The 20,163-nt window shown below is 42.9% G+C and overlaps 1 protein-coding gene across 2 annotated transcripts in view; it reads right to left on the bottom strand.

Moving 5' to 3' along the window:
* Window positions 1–20,163, bottom strand: part of chd5 (chromodomain helicase DNA binding protein 5) — an 89,397-nt gene that overhangs the window by 53,623 nt on the left and 15,611 nt on the right. For both annotated transcript variants that reach the window (XM_043675984.2, XM_087980421.1), the window contains exons 2-8: window positions 12,637–12,791; window positions 7,398–7,516; window positions 4,687–4,937; window positions 3,472–3,602; window positions 3,133–3,259; window positions 2,145–2,311; window positions 352–576 (exon numbers count right to left, since the gene is read on the bottom strand). In XM_043675984.2, coding sequence (XP_043531919.2) covers window positions 352–576; window positions 2,145–2,311; window positions 3,133–3,259; window positions 3,472–3,602; window positions 4,687–4,937; window positions 7,398–7,516; window positions 12,637–12,791 — 1,175 coding nt within the window. The remainder of the gene's footprint in view (window positions 1–351; window positions 577–2,144; window positions 2,312–3,132; window positions 3,260–3,471; window positions 3,603–4,686; window positions 4,938–7,397; window positions 7,517–12,636; window positions 12,792–20,163) is intronic.

Raw genomic sequence — 20,163 nt, 5'->3', positions numbered from 1 at the left:
CATTCATACCCATTTGAAATCTCTTCTCTCCTGTTCCAAATGTGCTGATTCATAACTATGGAGGTTCCACAGGGTGACTTTTGGGAACTGGTCAGCATTGAGGTTTCTCAGTTGGGTCTTGGCTTGCTGGCACACACACACATACACACACACACCACAGTAGATTTTCTTTCCCTAGCACAGGACCAATTATCTCCCTGGCTATGATACTGGACAAAAAGCATATAAGAGGGGATGAGGTCAAACTCTGATGCCACTTCAACACCCATAGCAATTCACTTCATCAGAAAAGGTTCAAGTTACTACAGGCCATATCACAACCCACAGTGGTCAGGACAATTATAGACTCACCAAGCAACGTGGACAAACCCACTCTCCATTTGGGATCTCAGGGAGTGGAGGGTTAAGGCAGTGAATGTGATAAGAGGAAGGACAGGAGTCACAACACAGCAGCTCGCCTCCATCCTTGCAGACTCTGCAAAATTCCATGTGATCATCATCTTCCTCTTCCACTCCCTCATCGTCCTCTTCATCTTCATCATCTTCTTTAGGCTCCCACTGGATTCCTTCCTTTTCCTAGAGTCAGTACACAGAATACAGGATGGATTATACAATACTCTCAGACACAGACACAAATATACAATGGTAACTCACCAAGACAGCTGCAAGTACATCCAGAAGGACAAGGGAATCAATGCCATGGAACGCCATCAATCCCAAGCTCTCCCCCAAGACACACATCATCCTGACTTGGAAACATACCCCCCCCACACTGACACTGGATCACATATGTGGACACAGGCTATTTGGCCCATCAAGTCCAGACTGACCTTCCAAAGAGCATCCCACATCGATTTATTCCCATACCCAATCCCTGTCATCCTGCATTTCCTACAGCAAATCAACCCAGCCTGCACATCCTTGGACACTATGGGCACTTTAGTATGGCCAATCCACCTAACCTGCACGTCTTTGGACTGTGGGAAGAAACTGAGCACCTGGACGAACTCACACAGACACAGGGAGAACATTGGTCCCATCTGAGCAAAGGTACAAATGCAGACAGGATATTCAGTGTTGTGGTTCTGTTCGCCGAGCTGGAAATGTGTGTTGCAGACGTTTCGTCCCCTGCCTAGGTGACATCCTCAGTGCTTGGGAGCCTCCTGTGAAGCACTTCTGTGATCTTTCCTCCGGCATTTGTAGTGGTTTGAATCTGCCGCTTCCGGTTGTCAGTTCCAGCTGTCTGCTGCAGTGGTCGGTATATTGGTCGACCAGCTATCCTTAGTAGCCACACACGCAGATGACAAGCAACATGAGTTCGACTGGGACAACACTACTATTACAGGACAAGCCAAACAGAGAACAGCCAGGGAATTCCTAGAGGCATGGCACTCATCCACAGATTCAATCAATAAGCACATCGATCTGGACCCAATATACTGGCCACTGCAACGGACAGCTGGAACTGACAACCGGAAGCGACAGATTCAAACCACTTCAAATGCCGGAGGAAAGATCACAGAAGTGCTTCACAGGAGGCTCCCAAGCACGGAGGATGTCACCTAGACAGGGGACGAAACATCTGCAACACAAATTCCCAGCTCGGCGAACAGAACCACAACAACGAGCACTCGAGCTACAAATCTTCTCACAAACTTTGAGGATACTCAGTTATGAGACCATTACAAGTGATGGAGCGGGAGGAGCTCATGTGAAGCATTAACACTTTTGGGGCCAAATGGCCTGTTATAATTACTATACCATTCTGCAGGCCCAATCCTCTCCCCAAACATTAACACGCATTTATTTTCCTGTAGTGGGGTCAGTGGAGAATTTCAGATGGGAGCAGCCATCAAACACTTTCCCATTTACACGGGAGCCAAATGGAACTTCACTAGTATCAGCTGGACAAGATCAAGCAGCTCAACCTGGACAGAACAAATCAGAAATTGTTGGAAAAACTCAGCAGGTCTGGCAGCATCTGTGCGGAGAAAGCAGAGTTAATGTTTCAGATCCAGAACCTTAACAGGGATGGTCAACCGCCATGCAGTCACACTGGAGCATTGCACTGGCTACAACATCAACCCATGAAGCACATTAACAATGACGAGAAGGAAGCACAAAGCAGGAACCTGACAACTTACACAGTGCAAACAACTCCACTTTCCCTCGGGGGCCTTCTCCAGCTCTGGGTCCAGACAGACCAAGTGATAGGCCCGAGGACAGGTGTCACACAAAATAATCTCCCCTCCTTGCTGGCACACTTCACAGTAGTCCTGATGATCCGTCTCATACCCATCACCCTCCTCCACTAGCAAAGACAGAAGAATAAGAATCAATGAAGTTAGAGTTTCCCAGCATGTGATGCAAGGAAGCAAATGAGACACACTTGCAGAAGACAATTTTGCACATTTTTGGAGAAAGTAAAGATAACAAACCATGTGCTTTAGTGCAGTACAGCTACATGTTTAAATAAACAAACAGTGGTGACTCATTAATGCCATGACTGGGTTTTCGATGTCTGCAAGGTAAAATTTGGGGGTGGTCCTGCAGGGAAATGTGTTAAACTGTGAAACAGCTCAATAATCTTTATCACAATTTAGAGAGAGAGAGAGAGGGGGGATGGAAGAATTTGCACTTAACAAGAATGTGGAATTGAAAGAATTAGAACCCAGAATCAACGGTTTGAGTGGTTTATGCATAATATAACCAATACTGAGGAGCAGTTTTTAAATAATCTTCTCTCCCAGTGACTGGCTCTGGATGGTGTGCAGTTCTGTAACTCAAGATCAAATGATGGGAAGGGGAAAGCAAAAAGCAATGAGCATAGTCACATATGTACTCAGAAGCGTAAAGCCTGGCTCTTTCCTCAACTCAGACCAGTGGCACCACCAAAGCTGCAGTCCAACTGGGATTTGTGAACAAAGCAGAGAACAGGAATCAAGAGTGGGGGTTCTGGTCTTTAGGTCCTGAACACTTCATTAAGTGATGGTGCTAGTTACTAAATCCAGAACCCACTCAGTAATGCCTCCCCATAAGCAGCGGCAGGTTCTACTCCCCTCGATCCACGGTCAGAAGGCAACACTGCACAAATGCATCTTAAATCCATCAGAAAAAAAGTTAAGTATTTACATCTTTTCTTCCTCTTGCCACCTTTCCTCCTTCTCTTGCCAAAACCAGCAGAGCCGTCAGGCCGCAAGGAGCAGCTGTGGACACTCGCGCTGTCTAGATCCGACTCACCGTGATCATCTTCCTCACTCTGCAAACACAAGCACAACACACACACACACATGGAGAGGGGAAAGGTTTCAGACTTCCACAAGTCAATGTTCACTCGAGGTAGGATACAATTCCACCACCACCACCACTACTCCGCTGGCACCTCACTGAAGTGACAACTCTTACCAGTTAAGAGATGAGCTTGCGCACACAGAAATCAAACAAGTCAATGGGACAAGGGGTTGGCCTTACCGAAGACCCTTTTTTCCGTTTGCCACTGAAACCTCCGAACTTGATCTTCAGAGGTGTCATCTTCTTCCCTTTTCCTTTCTTCTTCAACTCAGCCGCTCGAGCACTTTTACTTTTCTTCCGAACTCCTGGACCTGTGAGCAGACAGCAGCAGCGCTGTGAAACACAGACTGAGTATCGATGGCAGGGTGAAACATTCTGCACTGCAGATTCTTGGAAAAATACAGTGCGAGTGGGTCCCCTCATGCCTTTCAGCTTTCACCCTTCCTCTCCCAGAGACGGTCACTCTTATTGGACCTCCACCAGTACAGGTCATCCACACCCACCGAACCCACTATTTGTAAATACGCCAACCCACTCAGTGAGCACTGGCAGACTATCAGGCCATAGTGAGTGCCGCCCAGACACCCCGACACAAACACTTCCCACCTGGATTCAGTGATCAGAGTCACGGGATCATACCGCGTGAAAAGAGGTCATTCGACGCTTTTGCCTGTGCCAGTTCTTTTGAAATTACAGGAATATTGGTCCCTCTCTCCCCATTCTTTTCCCAAAGCCCTGCAAATATCTCCTTTTCAAATACTTGTCAAATTTCCTTTCGAAGGTTACGATTGAACCTGCAGTTGGTGCATTCACGTTGAAACAGATGCTTGGATAAATAAAAATTTAAAACTTTCCTCACACCAGGTTTGGTAATTATTTTAAATCTGTATCTTGTAGCTTCTGATGGATATATGTGGGCATTTTCTATCACTGAGGTACTAAGGTGGCACAGTGGTTGGCGTTGCTGCCTCACAACACCAGGGACCCGGGTTTGATTTCAGCCTCGGGCGACTGTGTGCATGGAGTTTGCACATTCTCCCAGTGTCTGCGTGGGTTTCCTCTGGGCGCTCTGGTTTCCTCCCACAGTCCAAAAATGTGCAGGTCAGGTGCTGGCCATGCTAAATTGTCCATAGTGTTCAGGGATATGTAGATTGGGTGCATTAGTCAGGGGTAAATGTGGAGTGGTTGGGGAATGGGTCTGGGTGGGTCACTCTTTGCAGAGTTGGTGTGGATTTGTTAGGCCAAATGGCCCGTTTCCACACTGTAGGGTCAACTACAGTGCAGACTAGCAACTAGGGAAGGAAAGGAGTACATCTCACAGATCAGTGCCTAGGGATTTCTCCCCACCCAATTTACAAGGCCCGATTTACATGTGTGCGTGAAAACAGCATTTACCTTTCCCTTCTTTGGTCTTGGCTTTCCTTAGGGGCACGGGGGGCTGAATAGGGGGTGGCAGAGGAATCGGTACCGGTGGTGCCACGATCACCTGCTCCACTGCTGCCGCCACCGCGGCTGCCGCTGCCTCTGCCGCAGCCACAGAGGTCCCTTTGAAAGGATTGTTGGCGCTGAACTCCCTCCATTTGGCACCGAGCACCGTCATCATTTTGGACATCGGGATTTTCGGATTCTTCTTGGCAATGAGTGGCCTGATGGGGAATTGAAGACAAGGCTGGTCAGACGGTATTATCATGAACACAGGAGTGACGGGTAAACACTACTTTCTGAGAGTCAGGACACAGGCAGCAGAATTTTGGATGAGCTCAAGTTTACAGAGAGAGTGGAACAGTCAGGTTTGGAGTTAACAAAGGCATATCCCTGAAGGTCATTACAAAATTCCTAACCTCCCTCCATAAACACAAGAGTTAGTGGCTATTTGACCATAGGAATTATTGTCTCGGACTCTGGTTTACACAAAGCTACTTCTGGTAAGCAGAGTTGTTTATGGGACAGTAATCAGGGAAGAGAATCCTGGCAAATACCTGTCCTGCACATGAAGGATGCGGAGTCTTGTAGCTGCCATCCTGTCACCACAGCCGAGGAACAGGAGCTTACTGCTCAGGATGCAAGCCTGAAGCGTTATTGCACCAGATCATGGCTCATCTTCTCTCAAATCTCATCGCTCTTATTACACTAATCTATTAAAATCCATGAATCTCATGCTGAAAGCTCCATCTGACTCTCGGCATTCACTGCCTTTTGCAAAGACAATATTCTAGATACCAATTCAGACATTGTTCCCCAGTAGAGATTTAAGACGTAAAGTAGTGATCCAAAGGACTAGGCCAATACTCCAGGGAGCTGGGTTTAAATTCCACAAAGGAAAATGATGGAATTCAAATTCAGTGAATAATTCTGGAAGATAAACAGTGATGTGTTTATATAATAATTAAATGATGATATCAACAACTGTTGTAAATTCCATCCGGTTCATTAATGCCCCTTTAGGAAAGGAAATCTGCTCTCCTTACCCAGCCTGCCCTACACGTGCGTGCAGACCTACAGCACGTAAGTGACCCTTAACTATCATCCAAAATGATCTAGTAAGTCTCTCAATTAGAGAGAAAGTAAGACAGGCAACTGGTCTTGCTAGTAACACACATCCCAGAAAGAATAAATAGAAAGAAAATGACATTTAAGGGGTTTAGGACACAATGATGCAACAGGCGGTACAGTGGCTCAGTGGTTAGCACAGGTTCAATTCCAGCCTCGGGTGACTGTGTGGAGTTTGCACGTTCTCCCAGTGTCTGTGTGGGTTTCCTCCGGGTGCTCCGGTTTCCTCCCACAGTCCAAAGATGTGCAGGTCAGGAGAATTGGGCATGCTAAATTGCCCGTAGTGTTAGTGTTAGGTGCTTTAGAGAAAGGGAAATGTGTCTGGGTGGGTTACTCTTTGGAGGCCGGTGTGGACTTGTTGGACCGAAGGGCCTGTTTCCACACTGTATGGAACCTAATCTAAACATAAAAGGTTGCCATTCAGTCCACTGTATCTGTGCTAGCTCCTTGGAACAGCTTTCCAACTAGCCCCACTGTATTGAAAGTAACTACTGAATCTAGTATTCCCACAATTACTTCAGGCAATAAGTTCCTTGGGTCACCTCTGAACGTTTTGCCATATATTTTAACTTTTGCCAATTTATTTATAGAGATAATGCCACAGTGTGGGGTCTAAATAGGTGAAGGCGGGGCTGCATATGTGGAGTGAAGGATGGAGAGAAATGCAACAACTTAACCCAGTACTGCTTCCAGTAGCAGAAGAGATTGTGTCTCGGGGACACATAGTTAAGGTAATTGACAAAAGGACCACTGGCATCGTGAGTGTTTTTTTTGTTAAACTCAGCAAGTTGTAATCTGGGCGCACTGCCTGAAGGGGTGTCCGCAGCAGATTCAATGGCAACATCAGAAAGAGAATTGGATAAACGCTAGAAGGGGAAAAGGTTCCAGGTCCAAGGGAGGAAAAAAGTCAGCACAGGTACCTTGGTGCAACCACCTATTCTATGGTGCGTCATTCTGCTATTCCAAGAGTATGCGTACAGTAGCTAGGTCACACACCCACCATGTTAATACAAAACACATGAAGGTAAATTAAAACATTGAATTACAGGGTATATGTTTAGAATTGATGTTGGACCTGCTGCTGCCAACAAGACATTAGCTAACATTTTCACTCAAAGAACACCTGACATTCCAATTAAAACTTTCCAAAGAGAATGTAGCGTCTTCACATAAGATACTCAGCAGTATTGTGAAAGGTCAGTCCTACAAGCACCCCATCATTAGCAGTATTTAGTGAACAATTCACTGTGCCAGAATCACAAGGGATGAGTGTGTCACATGGGACAAAACACTAGCTGCAACTGTTTTAGTTTCAGGAGTCTATTACTGAAAATTGCATTTGGGAATGCAAATAGATCCCAAGGTTCGGAAATCGGGATTGAACACAATTGGAGTTATTTCTAATAACTGGAGTTATTTTTAATAACTAATTTATCCTGTTCAAATGCCACAGAACGACACAGAATGTAAGCAAACCAACACACAACTGAATATAACAGAACAGCAAAAAGAAAGGTTTTTTCAAATTATTGAACAATTATTCCAGCAGCATGTACCTCAGGAACTGACTGAAGGTTTTGTAGTTGGTCAGAGTGTGGTAATCTTGCTCTGTGAATTCATAATCCACATCTTCCAAACCCCAATCATCCATTAAGTATGTGGAGGACTTCTGTTCCTGAAGAACATGGATAAAAGAGGGAAACAGATTGTGACCAAGAAATTGGATTACTTGAGTATTCATCCTCCAAGATTCTAGAACTGACAGCTTCTTCATCTCCCCATTCCTTTGAAAGCCTTAATGATTGGTATCTCCTTTGAGTGCCCTCTACCCAAAATGCCACAATCTCCACCACAGTTCAGAATTGATCCCAACTATAAAAGGATCAAACCGTGCGTCACTGGCACACAGTCTGTTCCAATATGACCATCCAGTCAATTGATTGATTGGTTCCCCCCCAAAGGTGACAGGGTTAATGTTGCATCATACATATACATATCGCAGCCTGTGCATGGCCATGGTGGAGACATTAAACAACTCTGCTCCTTGATCCATAGATACAGTCTGATCTGCTGAATATTTCCAGCATTTTCTGCTTTCATTTTCTTCCAGCATACGGCTGCATGAATCTCTTCTGTTCTTTATTGCCTGCTAATGATATAGGTTGGAGGAATTTACAAACTGACACTCAACCTGTTTGGCCAATTTACAAACACACCTTCCGTGGTCATCAAGTCCTGGAGTGGGACTTGAACCTGCAACTTCTCACTAAGACACAGGGATTCTACCTGATCCACAAGACCATCGGAGGTTAGCTCGGAACAACAAATCATTTCTTGATACGCACTTTACAGTTTTCCAAACTCAACACTGCACCGAACAATTTCAGGCAATTGCCACTGCTTCCAGTTTCTTAGACTGCAGCAGCCAAGCAATGGATCTATAGTTGTAATTACTTCTCTGCTTATCTCATTACCATCTTCTTTTCACTTACACCAACGTCTCCATCATCATATTAATCACTCGTGCCTTCCACCCTGTCTCTCACACTCCCTTTTGTCCTTCCCTCACTGTAATTGCTTGAAACCCTGTTACATCTCTAACCTTAACCACTCCCTACAATATCAAACATCTTTGCTCCATCCTGCGGAGGTACAACATGATCTGCTACTTCCGGAATTTTCTGCTTCTATTTCCCCCTATCTTCCGTACCCTTGCTTCCCAAAAAACAAAGACTGCACAGGTTCATTAAAAACCTTGAAGGTCCACAAAGTTTCTCCAAATATCATACTGTCACAAGGTTACACAACCAAGCTGGTCCTTTCCTTTCGCCTGCTGTAAATCAGCAGGGACTCTTTCACATTCCACCAGCTGCTCAGTCCTCACTCCGAGCCCTGACAGCCAGTAACAGCTGGCTACTGCGCACTAGGACCTAGCCCAATGCTGCAGCCACCCACAACCCACACACGTGCACTTTTAAAGAAAGACTGTTCTATAGAAATCAGGTAAATTAACAGAAAGACTTGAACTTACATAGCACCCTTCACAATCTCAGGAATTCCTAAAATACTTTACAACTAATTAAATTCTTGCATGTCGTAATAGCGTTAATTACCTGGAGCTGGGGTAGATCACCCACAAAGATTGTAGCTGATATTCCACCTCAACCCCTCCTTCCCAGGCTATCCTTATGTTCCTCAATTCCCTTACTACTTAAATCTATTGAACTCCCTTGAATACTCTTGTGAATGTAGCATCCATTGACCTCGGGGTTCCAAAAATTCACAACTCTCAGTGAAAACCTTTCCCCTCATCTCAGTCCAAAATGGATAACAGCTTATTTTCAGTTTGTGGCCCTTTGTTGGAGATTCTCTACCCAATGAAAACATCTCATCAGAATCAATTTGGTCAAGCCCCTTAAGAATTTTATATTTTTCAATTAGATTGCACTTCATTTTCCAAAGCTCAGGAAACGTAGGTTTAGTTGACTCAATCTTTCATTTTAGGACAATTTGCTCTTCCCAGGACCTAACCTGGTTAACCCCGCTATGGAGCAAATGGGTTCTTTCTTGGGTAAGGAGACCTCATTAGTGCCCTGTAAGATTGTATGCTTTACTTAGATACTCTGATCGCTTTGTTACCAACGGTGATACACCTTTGCAACATAAATTTAACGAGGATGTTAAAACGATCATCCTCATTTTCAAAACCCTCCAAGGCCTCGCCCATCTCTGCAACCTCCTCCAGTTGCTCAACTCTCCACACTACCTGTGCTCCTCAATATTGTGGCCTCTGGAGAAAGGGGATTTTAATCTGTCCACTGTAGGTGACATTGTCTTCAGCTACTTGGGTGCTAAAGCTTTGGAATTTGCATTCTAAACCCCCACCCCACCCCCAAACCACTCCTCCACTTTTCAGCTGACCCTTAAAAGTACACATGATTGAGAAAAGTTTCTTAGTCGCCTGCCCTGACATCACATGTAAGTCAGGATCAAGTTTTGTTTGATAATACAGTTATATTCACTAAAACACCTTCCAATGTTAAAGTTGTTAAATAAAAGACAAGTGCACACAGCAAAGTCACACAAACAGCAGATTATATAATGACCTGCTAATCTGCTTCTAGTGACATGGACCCAGGACACCAAGAAGACTACAGGTAGGAACTAAGGCTGATACCGCCCTCGTTCTTGCCTGTCCATCCCAAATCCTTACTATGCCAGGGATAGGGTGGCCAATTTTAGATTCTCAAGCCCAAGCATGGACTTCAGGGCAGAAACAGTACCATAGTCTGGAACAAGTTACACACACAAATATACAAAATGATGCAGAGCTTGCAAGCTGTGATCAAACAAAGAACGGAGGATGCTGGAAATCCAAAACACACAAAAAGAAATTGCTGGAGAAATTCGACAGGTCTGACAGCATCTGGTAAAACAGTCAACATTTTGAGTCCAGTGACCCTCCTTCAGAACTGAAAGCTGTTTGGATCGACTTCCAGGAGCAAATCACTTTGTCACCTTGAGCACAAAGTTCATCAACTCTTGTTCTGGATGTCAAACCAAACACAACCAGACCATATCACTTCCTGCAAGGGCCCAGACTTAACCACCAATTAGTAATACAGATGGAGCCTCCTCCGATGGGCTAATAAAAAAAAGACAGTTGCCTCAATCAGTAAACAATAAAAAGTAGTACAAATGCCCTCTTAGGCCAACACTGATAATGGGGAAAGAGGGAAATGTACAGTCCTATCAAAATGAAAGCTCAAATTAAGCAACGAAAGCTCAGAGAACCTTTCTAATGAACTAAACTACGTTAGCAGGGACCCAAACACGTTTTTAATCCTTTTAAGCTCCTAATATCCCCGCTCATAAGGTATCAAAATTCAAGCACACACAAGGTCAGGGAGAAACATCAGCTTCCACAAACAAATGGCTTTCCTGAAAATCAAGTATTACTGAAATATCCCTCAACTAATTTTTAAACAAATGGGGAAATTCACCAGAATGGAAATGATTCGAGATTATGAAAAAGCCCCAGTATCTTCATCTACTGTTCAATTTATCAGCAACTGTCCCAGCAATAAGGTTACAATAGAGCTACATATAACAATTGGTAGACCACATTTGGAGTATTGTGTGCAGTGCTGGTCGCCACAGTATAGGAAGGATGTGATTACACTGTGGAGCATGCAGAGGAGGTTCACGAGGACGTTGCCTGCTGGAGCAATTCAGCTCTGAAGGGAGAGTGGATAGGCTGGGATTGTTTTTCTTAAAAGCAGCAAAGACTGAGGGGGATCCTGATTGAGGTGTGCAAAGTATGAAGGGCACAGACAGGGTAGATAGGGAGAAGCTTTCCCACTAAGCAGAGTGCTCAATAACCAGGCAGCATACTTTTAAGGTAAAGATCAGGTGGTTAAGAGGGGATTTGAGAAATATATATTTTTAAACCAGCCTCTGAGTTGAATTAAACTTCACATAACTGGGCCAATTTTCAACTGCTGTAAAAAGCAGCTGGAGGAAATCGCTCAGATTGTCCCAACGCCAATTTGTGATTCGTAAGGCAGCCCTTGCACTAGGCTGAGCCAGCCATGGTTCAGTGGGGAGCACTCTTGCCTCAATCACAAGGTTGTGGGTTCAAGCCCCTTTCCAGGAGCATCCAACAGAGGGCCACAGTCCCAGTGCAATACTGAGGGAATGCTTCGCTGTCAAAGGTGGTGACCCTCCAATGGGACATTAATTGGAAGCCCCTGTCAGTTTCCTCAAGTGGACTACCCAAATCGCCCGGCCAATATTTATCCCTCTCCAGGCAATGTTATTAATCAATATCCAGCCTTTTATTTCACTGCTGCTTGTGAGAACACAAAGTCTGTACTTGGAAAGTATTTTCCTTAGCTGTAAAATGCTTTGGGCTGACTCAAGGTCGTGAAAGGCACTACATAAATGCAAAGCTTTCTTTTATTTCAAGCCTAGACAGTGGTTAGTTGGCAAGCAACTCGGGAAGGACATGACAGAGAAGTGTGAACATATTCTCAATAAAATATCTTTCCTTTGGCCAAGGCCAGCTTCTTAAAAATCAGAATTTGTGCAGTTTCTGTAACAATAAGACAACTGTATTCTCGTTGCTGATACCATCACTTCCAGGATTTTACCCTGGAACATATTACCTCACAACGACACCCTCAATAAATAGTAGTTGCAACATGGCAACACATCACTCAAACACTGACTTTCACCCTCCAAATAAGCGATGTCTCGTTTCCAACCCCGTAGCAACCTCCCCATCAATTGAAAGTCAAATATTATTTCGTGGATGAGGCAGGAGTGAACTCCGCAACCTCTCGATTGAGATAGGAGCAATTTTACCTTCCATCTCTTCTGAACCATTGTCTCTGCTGTGACCTGCTTTTGATCCCCTCACCTAGAAGCAGTCTGAGCCCACCTGTCCTGCCCATCCTTTCACAACTGTAAACACTTGGGGTATCACCCTGTAATCTATGCTGCACTCACAAAAAAGTACCCAACAAAGAAAGATCTGGTGGTTAACTCTTAACTGCCTTCTGGGCAATTAGGGATGGGTAATAAATGCTGGACTAGTCAGCGATGCCCTCATCCAATGAATGAATAAAAACAAATTTCTCACCCAGATCCCCCAATTACCGCTGGCCTCACTGCAATTTCTCCTCCATCTCCCAATTTCAATATGGCTGCAATCCTTTTTTTTCCCCCCAACTGCCTCAGAGTCCAACTTTCTCTCTCAGTGTCTTCATCTGTAGATCACCCCACATTTGTTACCTCTTTCTTTCGCTTCTTCATTTTGGGCGTCTTGTTCTCTTTCTGTTTCCGTGGTTTCCTTTTTTTCTTCACTTTGGCTGGCTCTTCTTCGGAAAACATTACTTCACGACATTCTTCTTCCTCCTCTTCCTCCTCCTCTTCTTCCTCCTCTTCCTCTGTGAAAATCAAGACAGACTTTCAGGGTTCAACCAAGGGTTAAATTGTGTTAGTCTGGATTCCACACAGGAAAGACATGAAAATAATTTAGTTAAGACAATGATGGTGTGTGTATCAGTTACCAATTACAGATCACAGTCGCTCACTAAGTACAAAAACAATATCCTGGCCTACAAAGACAGAAAAATTCAACAAAGGACAAAAATATTTCAAAGACATTGCTGATCACAAACAACTTGCATTTATTTATATAGCACTTCTATGGCAGCAAAATGTCCCAAGAATTTTACAGGAGCATAATCATATAAAATGACAAAAGAACACACATGGAAAAATGAGAACATGAGCAAAAGATTAGAAAGATATAAAAAAAATGCACACATTACAGAAGTCACTTGACTCAATTAGTGTCTCAATGATCATGCTCCATACAAACTTTTACCCATGATTCTCCATTTAATTCTATTAGCATACGGTTATAAATGTGAGACTTTACAAGACAGTTACGTTTTAATATGTCTCTCAATTTACAACAACACTGAATGTTGCTGCTCAACTGCCACCCAGAAACTGGCCCACTAGATGTAGTTACCATGGTGAAAGAAAGTCATTCTGAAATATATTGAAACACAAGTGACAATTTTAACACCATGACAAACAGAAGGGACAGCTGCTTTTGGAGACAGACACAGATGCACAGAGAGAGAGCGACAGAAAGAATCACTGCTGACTGGAAACTAATGCTGTGAGGAGCAACGTGAACTGCTCTCGTGTTAACTAAGGGAAATGTTTGTAAAAAAAAAAGTTAATTTTCTGTTCAAACCAAAAGGGGAACAGGAGTAATAGAGATGCGGGGAACAAGATGTTACTGAGGTGGGTTTTGCTAGTGAAAGTCATTTCTGAAATACACAGACTGAGTGGAGCAATTTCAGGATTCATTCTGGCAAGGAAGAGAGGGGTGAGCCTGCTGGAGAGCTCGGACTAAGGTGAGATCTAACCTAGCATTGCTAAACATCTCCCAGAAGTATGGCATAAAGCTAAAACATTTTGTACATCATATTTCAATTCTATTCATTAACTGATGCAAAAATACCTTCTCTTTAGTTTGTTATACAAGTTGCCTGTTAAATGAAATATTTGGTCAATGTTTGATTTTAGTTTGGTTCAATAGCCTTGTTAAAATGTGAAATCTTGTCCTTCAGTTATTCCATTTGCCATTTAAAACATTCATCTCTTTAAAATAAATTGCCAGCAATCCCTAAGGGGATAATCTTCTGCTTATTCCTTTCTCCACCAGGTGCTGATCTGGCTTCCTTTTATGGAGATAGGTCCTAAAGAGTGCCTTTAGGTGAGTGGAGCAGTGGAGAGGACTATGGTGGCACGTCCAGTATATGGGGCTTAGGCAGCTGAAAAATCCAAGAATGAAAGTGGCCAGGATTGGACCAGCAGAGATCCTAATGGTTGTAGGACTGGAGGAATGCAGAGATCTCCAACAGTTGTACAGCCTTCTGACTTACTCCCAAGCCTGACATATAAGGATTTGGGACAGAAAACTGAAGCAGAATGTTTTTTATTAAATTGAAGAACTATAACTGTTAACCACAAAAACCAGATCAAATATTAGCCAAATTTACCTATTGAATATACTAATGTGAACAGCAGAGTTAATGCTTATTTTTCTCCAACTCCGTTAGGAACAGTGAGGATCCCAGAATAGACTCTTATGAAATGTTCCTTTAATCACTGGAACCCAGACAGAGCTTTTCCCACTTGATTAACAGGCCCAGCAGGTTTAGTTGTCATTAATTATCTGGGTGGTAATCTTTGTTAACATCTTCACATGTGTAACTTTAACAAATTTCTTGTCACCTAACCAAATGATATCATCTCCTTTATCCTCAAGCACAGGTTCAGTTACCTCCTCAAAAGAACTCCAGCAGGTCCTTACTCTAAGCTAAAATGGTTATAGCACATTCCTCCTTGCATTTTCTGCTGTCCTTAGGTGAACAATGAGTGTGTAATTTCTGATGTCCTTCGCCACCATTTGTTTCGGTGCTTTGAAATTTCAATAATCTGTCACATGTGAACAGGTATGAAGAAAAATGATTAAAGCCACATAATTGTTGTAAAACTTCAGGATTCATAACTGTCCTTTCTGGAATCAAGGCTGAAACCTCCACTCGGTCTGGCTTCCATCAGCCAGAAGCAGAAGCTATGTGGCTGACTGAAGATTAACTCTTGTAAGAAAGAGCAACCCAATACATTTCCGACACTGCAACAGTGTCTGCTTTTCAAAAGTATTCATTTGTTGCACCCAGCTTTGAGACATCCTGAAGTCATAAAATGTGCTGTACAAATGCGAGCTTTATTATCTTTCTAAATACAAACTTTTCATTGTAGAATAAAAGTTAAGGACCACAACAGGTGGTGGTCAAACGACTCTTCGCAGCAAAACGAACAGACAATAAACAACAACTTTATCACACGTCCATTAAAATATAGCCTGATTTGATTATTTTAATGATAGCCCAGTGAAGCCTGGCCAGAGATTGGCTGACTGCCTACAGACCCTACTGTCCTGCATGGTTCAAGATACCACATGTCCTTGAGGCATGCTGGGAGTTCTCCATACAATGTCCTGTCTGGGCCAGATAACCCGGGATCCTCCAGACATATCTCATCAGGTTGATTAAAAATATTCTTAACTCTGAGTAAACCAGGAGGCCATGTGTTCTTCATCATTGCAGCGTTAAATCAAGGCCCTGTCTGCTCTTTCAGAGGGATGTAACAGACTTCTCAAAGAATAAGGAGTTCTCCTCAGTGTTCTGGTCATTATATATCTCTCAACCAACATCGCTACAACAGTTTCTTATTACAGGTTGTTATTATACTACTGTTTGTAAAAGTTTGCTGTGCAAGATTAGCTATATTGCAACATTAACTTGACTTACATTGCGAACATGAAATGGAACGTAAAACCACAAACCTGTCCATCGTACAAACCCAGACCATAGCCTAATCTAATCAGAAAGAGAATTCATTCTATACATTGTTTTTGCACTTTATTTTTGCAACAGTTATCAATATCCTTTGTTGAGATAAATGATCAATAGTGCACATTGTATAACTAAGTGTTACAGAGAGCAAGTTACAGGCTGCAGTTCAATCAAGGTGCTTGGATTCAATACCATGATAGAAGATGGTGCTCATATTCAAAACATTGTAAGTCAGTGTACATTATGTCATATGTTTTACAGTAGATTGCTTTCTTCAAAAGTAAGAGTTGGCAGCGTTCAAAAATGATTCGCTCCCCACCTTTCACACCACACCAGAGTATCCATTAACAGTCTCCAATACTCACGGCTCAGCACTGGATAAGTTAAAAAGTAAAGCAGCCTCTACATTGACTCATTCATGATGAGGAAACAGCATGGGTTAAATGCAGAGTAAAGCTCTACCTAAACTGTCCCATCAAGCAGCCCAGTGTAGGTACAATGTATTTTAGTTAGTCCTCATTAACATAGCTCCTACATGGAAAAATTCATTGTTACAAGCTATGTACAATTGATATTTTTAAATCAATTCCTTCAATGTCATACACAAAAGTTAATACTCATTTTTATACTTTTTTTGGACAAATCCTTTATTGTTTTAAGCTATATTTCCAATGTGAGGAGTAAAGTTCTTTCTCACTTCCAACTGGATGACCCCTTGAATGGTTTATGACCCAAAAATTGATCGACTATCCCCAACAATCTCTGCTGCTCAAGGTTGCACTATGATTATTGATTTTGCTGAAGCTTTCCCACTATCAGAACACAAACCTGATACTTAACTAGATTTTCCAGATGCAGAGTGCTCAGTGATTCTTTGTTTAATTCTAACTGGAAGCTCCAAATCCTCAAGAAATCCACACAAGAAAAAAGGCAGCATGGTCTGATAGGATGAAGGACGGGAGAGAACATCAACAGAGCAACGTGACTCAGGCCATTGGGTAGTCAATAGCAGAAGATGGTACCTAGCTCAAGGTCAGAGTGATGCAGGCAGCCATTTACTGATGGAGTACTGTGATGACAAGCTATTTTGTTACTGTACTATAGCATCAATGATTCACTTAGCAACATATCTAGGAATCATCTGCAACTAACAGCATGGGCTACGTCTTACTGTGATGGACATTTCTCCTACATTTCACTACTGTCCAGTGCATTTGCATCGAACTACATATGGCTAATTTAGAATCCAGGTGTGGCTAACTGACTAACTGGTAAATATAAAGTGAGGATTAAATGCTAGCAATTGGTTATAATGATCCCATTATTCACAGTCAATGAAGGGCTATTGTGGTGCATTGGTAGTGTCCTTACCCCTGCACCAGGCTGTTGTGGCACAGTGATAAAAGTTCCTACCGCCGAACCAGCAGGTCAAGTCTCACCTGCTCCACTGGTATGTAATAAAATTCCAAAACAGGCTGATTAAAAAGGTCTCTCTGCAAGCAAACCTACTTTGAGCCTGTTGATAAAAGATTGTCAGAAAGTAAGAGTGTGTTTTGATTGTTGGATGTGTTTTCCTTGCCTGATTACCTGCTGGAATAGATTGTAACGTGGTTAACTGAAGCAGACATCACTGACAGAGAAACACCAGCAACTCGACAGGAGGGCAATCATCAAGGTTGGTTTAACCAATGATCAATGTTCCAAATGAACACGAGAAAACAAACTGACCAATAAGGAGGGCAAAGGGCAAGGAACATCCAACCATGTTCCAGAGAGACAGCAGAATGGGCACTTGGGCACTGTGTGGGGCAGAAGGAAAGAGAAGCGTGCAAAAGAGAAAAGGCAAAAAGCAAGAGGATGAGAAAGAAGATGAAAGCTGAAACTGAAGAAAAGAGAAACTTAGGTGGTCAGTATTAAAGATAGAAACAATTAACATTTTTAAATATCTCGCAAATCAGTTTAGATTAGATTAGATTAGATTCCCTACAGTATGGAAACAGGCCCTTCAGCCCCACAAGTCCACACCAACCCTCCGAAGAGTAACTGGCCAATCAAATACTTTTGTAGGATAAATTAAAAGTAAGCCTGGATTCCAGCTCATAGTCGTAATCCAAGGGGTAGAGAGTTCATTTCAGTCTCTCCTGTTGACAGTCATTATTAAAAACATAACTGCATTAAAACCAATAAAGTCACTGGCAGACGGTATGGGGGAGGGATGCATATATGGGAGTAAGTGAGCACTGTGCCTTCAGATATTGGGCAGCCCATCACCACTCTCTGTACAGACCCGTGTGAAGAACGGCTGCCCACGACCTGCAAGGGAGCATTTGTCAACAATGCAGGTCGAGGTATTTAAGAATGGGGTTTTTCATTCCTCTCTCAAAGGAATGTTAGTCATATATACGTACAGCATGGAAACAGACGCTTCAGTCCAACTTGCCCATGTCAACCAGACATCCCAACTCAATCCATTTGCCAGCTGGTGCCTCCAGGTGCCATACGATTTGGGAGCATTTAAAACTTGTACATTTGAAAGAGCCACAATGAAACAGAAAAAAATAATTTGCTGTACTAATGATCCTGTGCCAGGTTAGAAAGACGAGCAGAATAGCTCATGGTCAGAGGACAGCAAATGAGATTCAGTCAGTAAACTGTCACCCTGCTGTACAATTTATTATTCCTTGTGCAAAGATAAAAATGCTGTCATGGAATTACTGTCTCAACCGAGATACTGATCCAAGTGTGGAGAGACAAGGGAACTGCCCTCCAATCCATTTCTGAAAATAACGTACAACATCATAAGGCATTGCCTTCACAGCGGGTTGGAGTCTACTTTGAAATTTAAAAACTCTACATTGGGAACTTGACAAAACGCACATGCAAAAAGACATTGTAAACACGCATCACATCAGTCAAAGTGTGGAAGGGTGAGAAGCAGATCATGTGTGGGATGAGGCTGCTCGAGGCATTCACATTTTCTGTCAATGTCATGAAAACATTGCAAACATTCCTTGCTGAAATGCAGCAGGATGACAGTGACAGAACTCACAAGCACAGCATGGCACCTGAAACAATAATTTGCACTAAGTAGGAAAACATCCCACCCAAGGCATTTCATGGGACCATTATCAAAAACAATTTGACATCAAGTCCTACCAGTAGATGTTAGAACAGGTGACCAAATCCTCAGATTTAAAATGCTGGGATTAGAGGCAAGGCAAATGGGTTCAGGCACAGATAGCTGCAGATATGGCTGCCAATGGTAAGGCAATTAAAATCTCCTTAAAATTGGAACAGTTTAGAGATTGTGGAAGGTTTGAGGGAGTGAGGCAGTTATAGAGGTAGGACGGGGCAATGCCATGGATGGGTTTGAGAGGAGGGTGAATTACACACTGATTTTGCAAAGGAGGCTATATGGTCTATCATAAGTGTACCTGTTCTTTGGTAAAACTATTCAAATAATTTGACTTTGCTGCTTCCTCCCTCCAAAAGCCCTGTATTTTCTTTTCCCCAACCCATCCAGCATTTAATCAATTCTCTTGAGAATTTAAAAGAAATAAAGACCTTGCCAGACAGGGAACCAATGTAGGGCAGCAAACAGTCAGGAGTCTCATTTCTGATGGATAGGGAAAGATTCACAGCAGTTCTACAATGCCTTAGTGAGACAGCATCTGGAGCATTATGTCGAGTTTTGGTCTCGTTATTTGAAAGAATTAGAGCTCTTCTGTCATCAGGTCATAAATCACAAGGATGCCATATTTCCCTACCTTTGAGGCAGAATCCTGGATTCAAGTCCCCCCTGCTTCAGAGGTGGGACTTAATACAACTGAACAATCTCATTAAAATTATTGATAACTGTAGAATTGGACTAATACTCATTGGGGATTAGAAAAATGAGAGGTAATTTAATTGAAATATACAAGATCCTGAGGGGACTTGACAGGGTGAATATAATGAGAATGTACCCTCTTGTTGAGATGACTAAAACTAAGAGACACAGGATAAGAATGTTGTGGTAAAAGAGACACTTGTTAAAAACAAAAGTTATTTCACGAGATGTGAGCAGAGACTCACAGGGTGACTATTGTCCATTTCTCAAGAGTCATTCCCATTGCTGTGGGTCTGGAATCACATGCAGGCCAGACCAAGTAAGGATGGCTGACTTCCTATCCCAAAGATCATCCAGTGAGTCAGATGGGTTTCAGCAACAATCGATGTTAGCTCTATGGTCACTATTAGTGAGACTATCTGTCATTGAATTTAAATTTGACCAGTGGGATTTGAACCAATGTCCCCAGTGCATTAGCCTGGTCCTCTGGATTCCTAGTCATGCAACATGACCATTACAATACTGTCTTCCCTTTGGACAAGCTGA

The sequence above is a fragment of the Chiloscyllium plagiosum genome, unplaced genomic scaffold (assembly GCF_037043375.1).
Source record: "Chiloscyllium plagiosum isolate Xiang-an unplaced genomic scaffold, Cpla_swu_hap1 HiC_scaffold_37, whole genome shotgun sequence".
Classification (NCBI taxonomy): domain Eukaryota; kingdom Metazoa; phylum Chordata; class Chondrichthyes; order Orectolobiformes; family Hemiscylliidae; genus Chiloscyllium; species Chiloscyllium plagiosum.
This window is presented reverse-complemented; position numbering and strand designations above follow the sequence as displayed.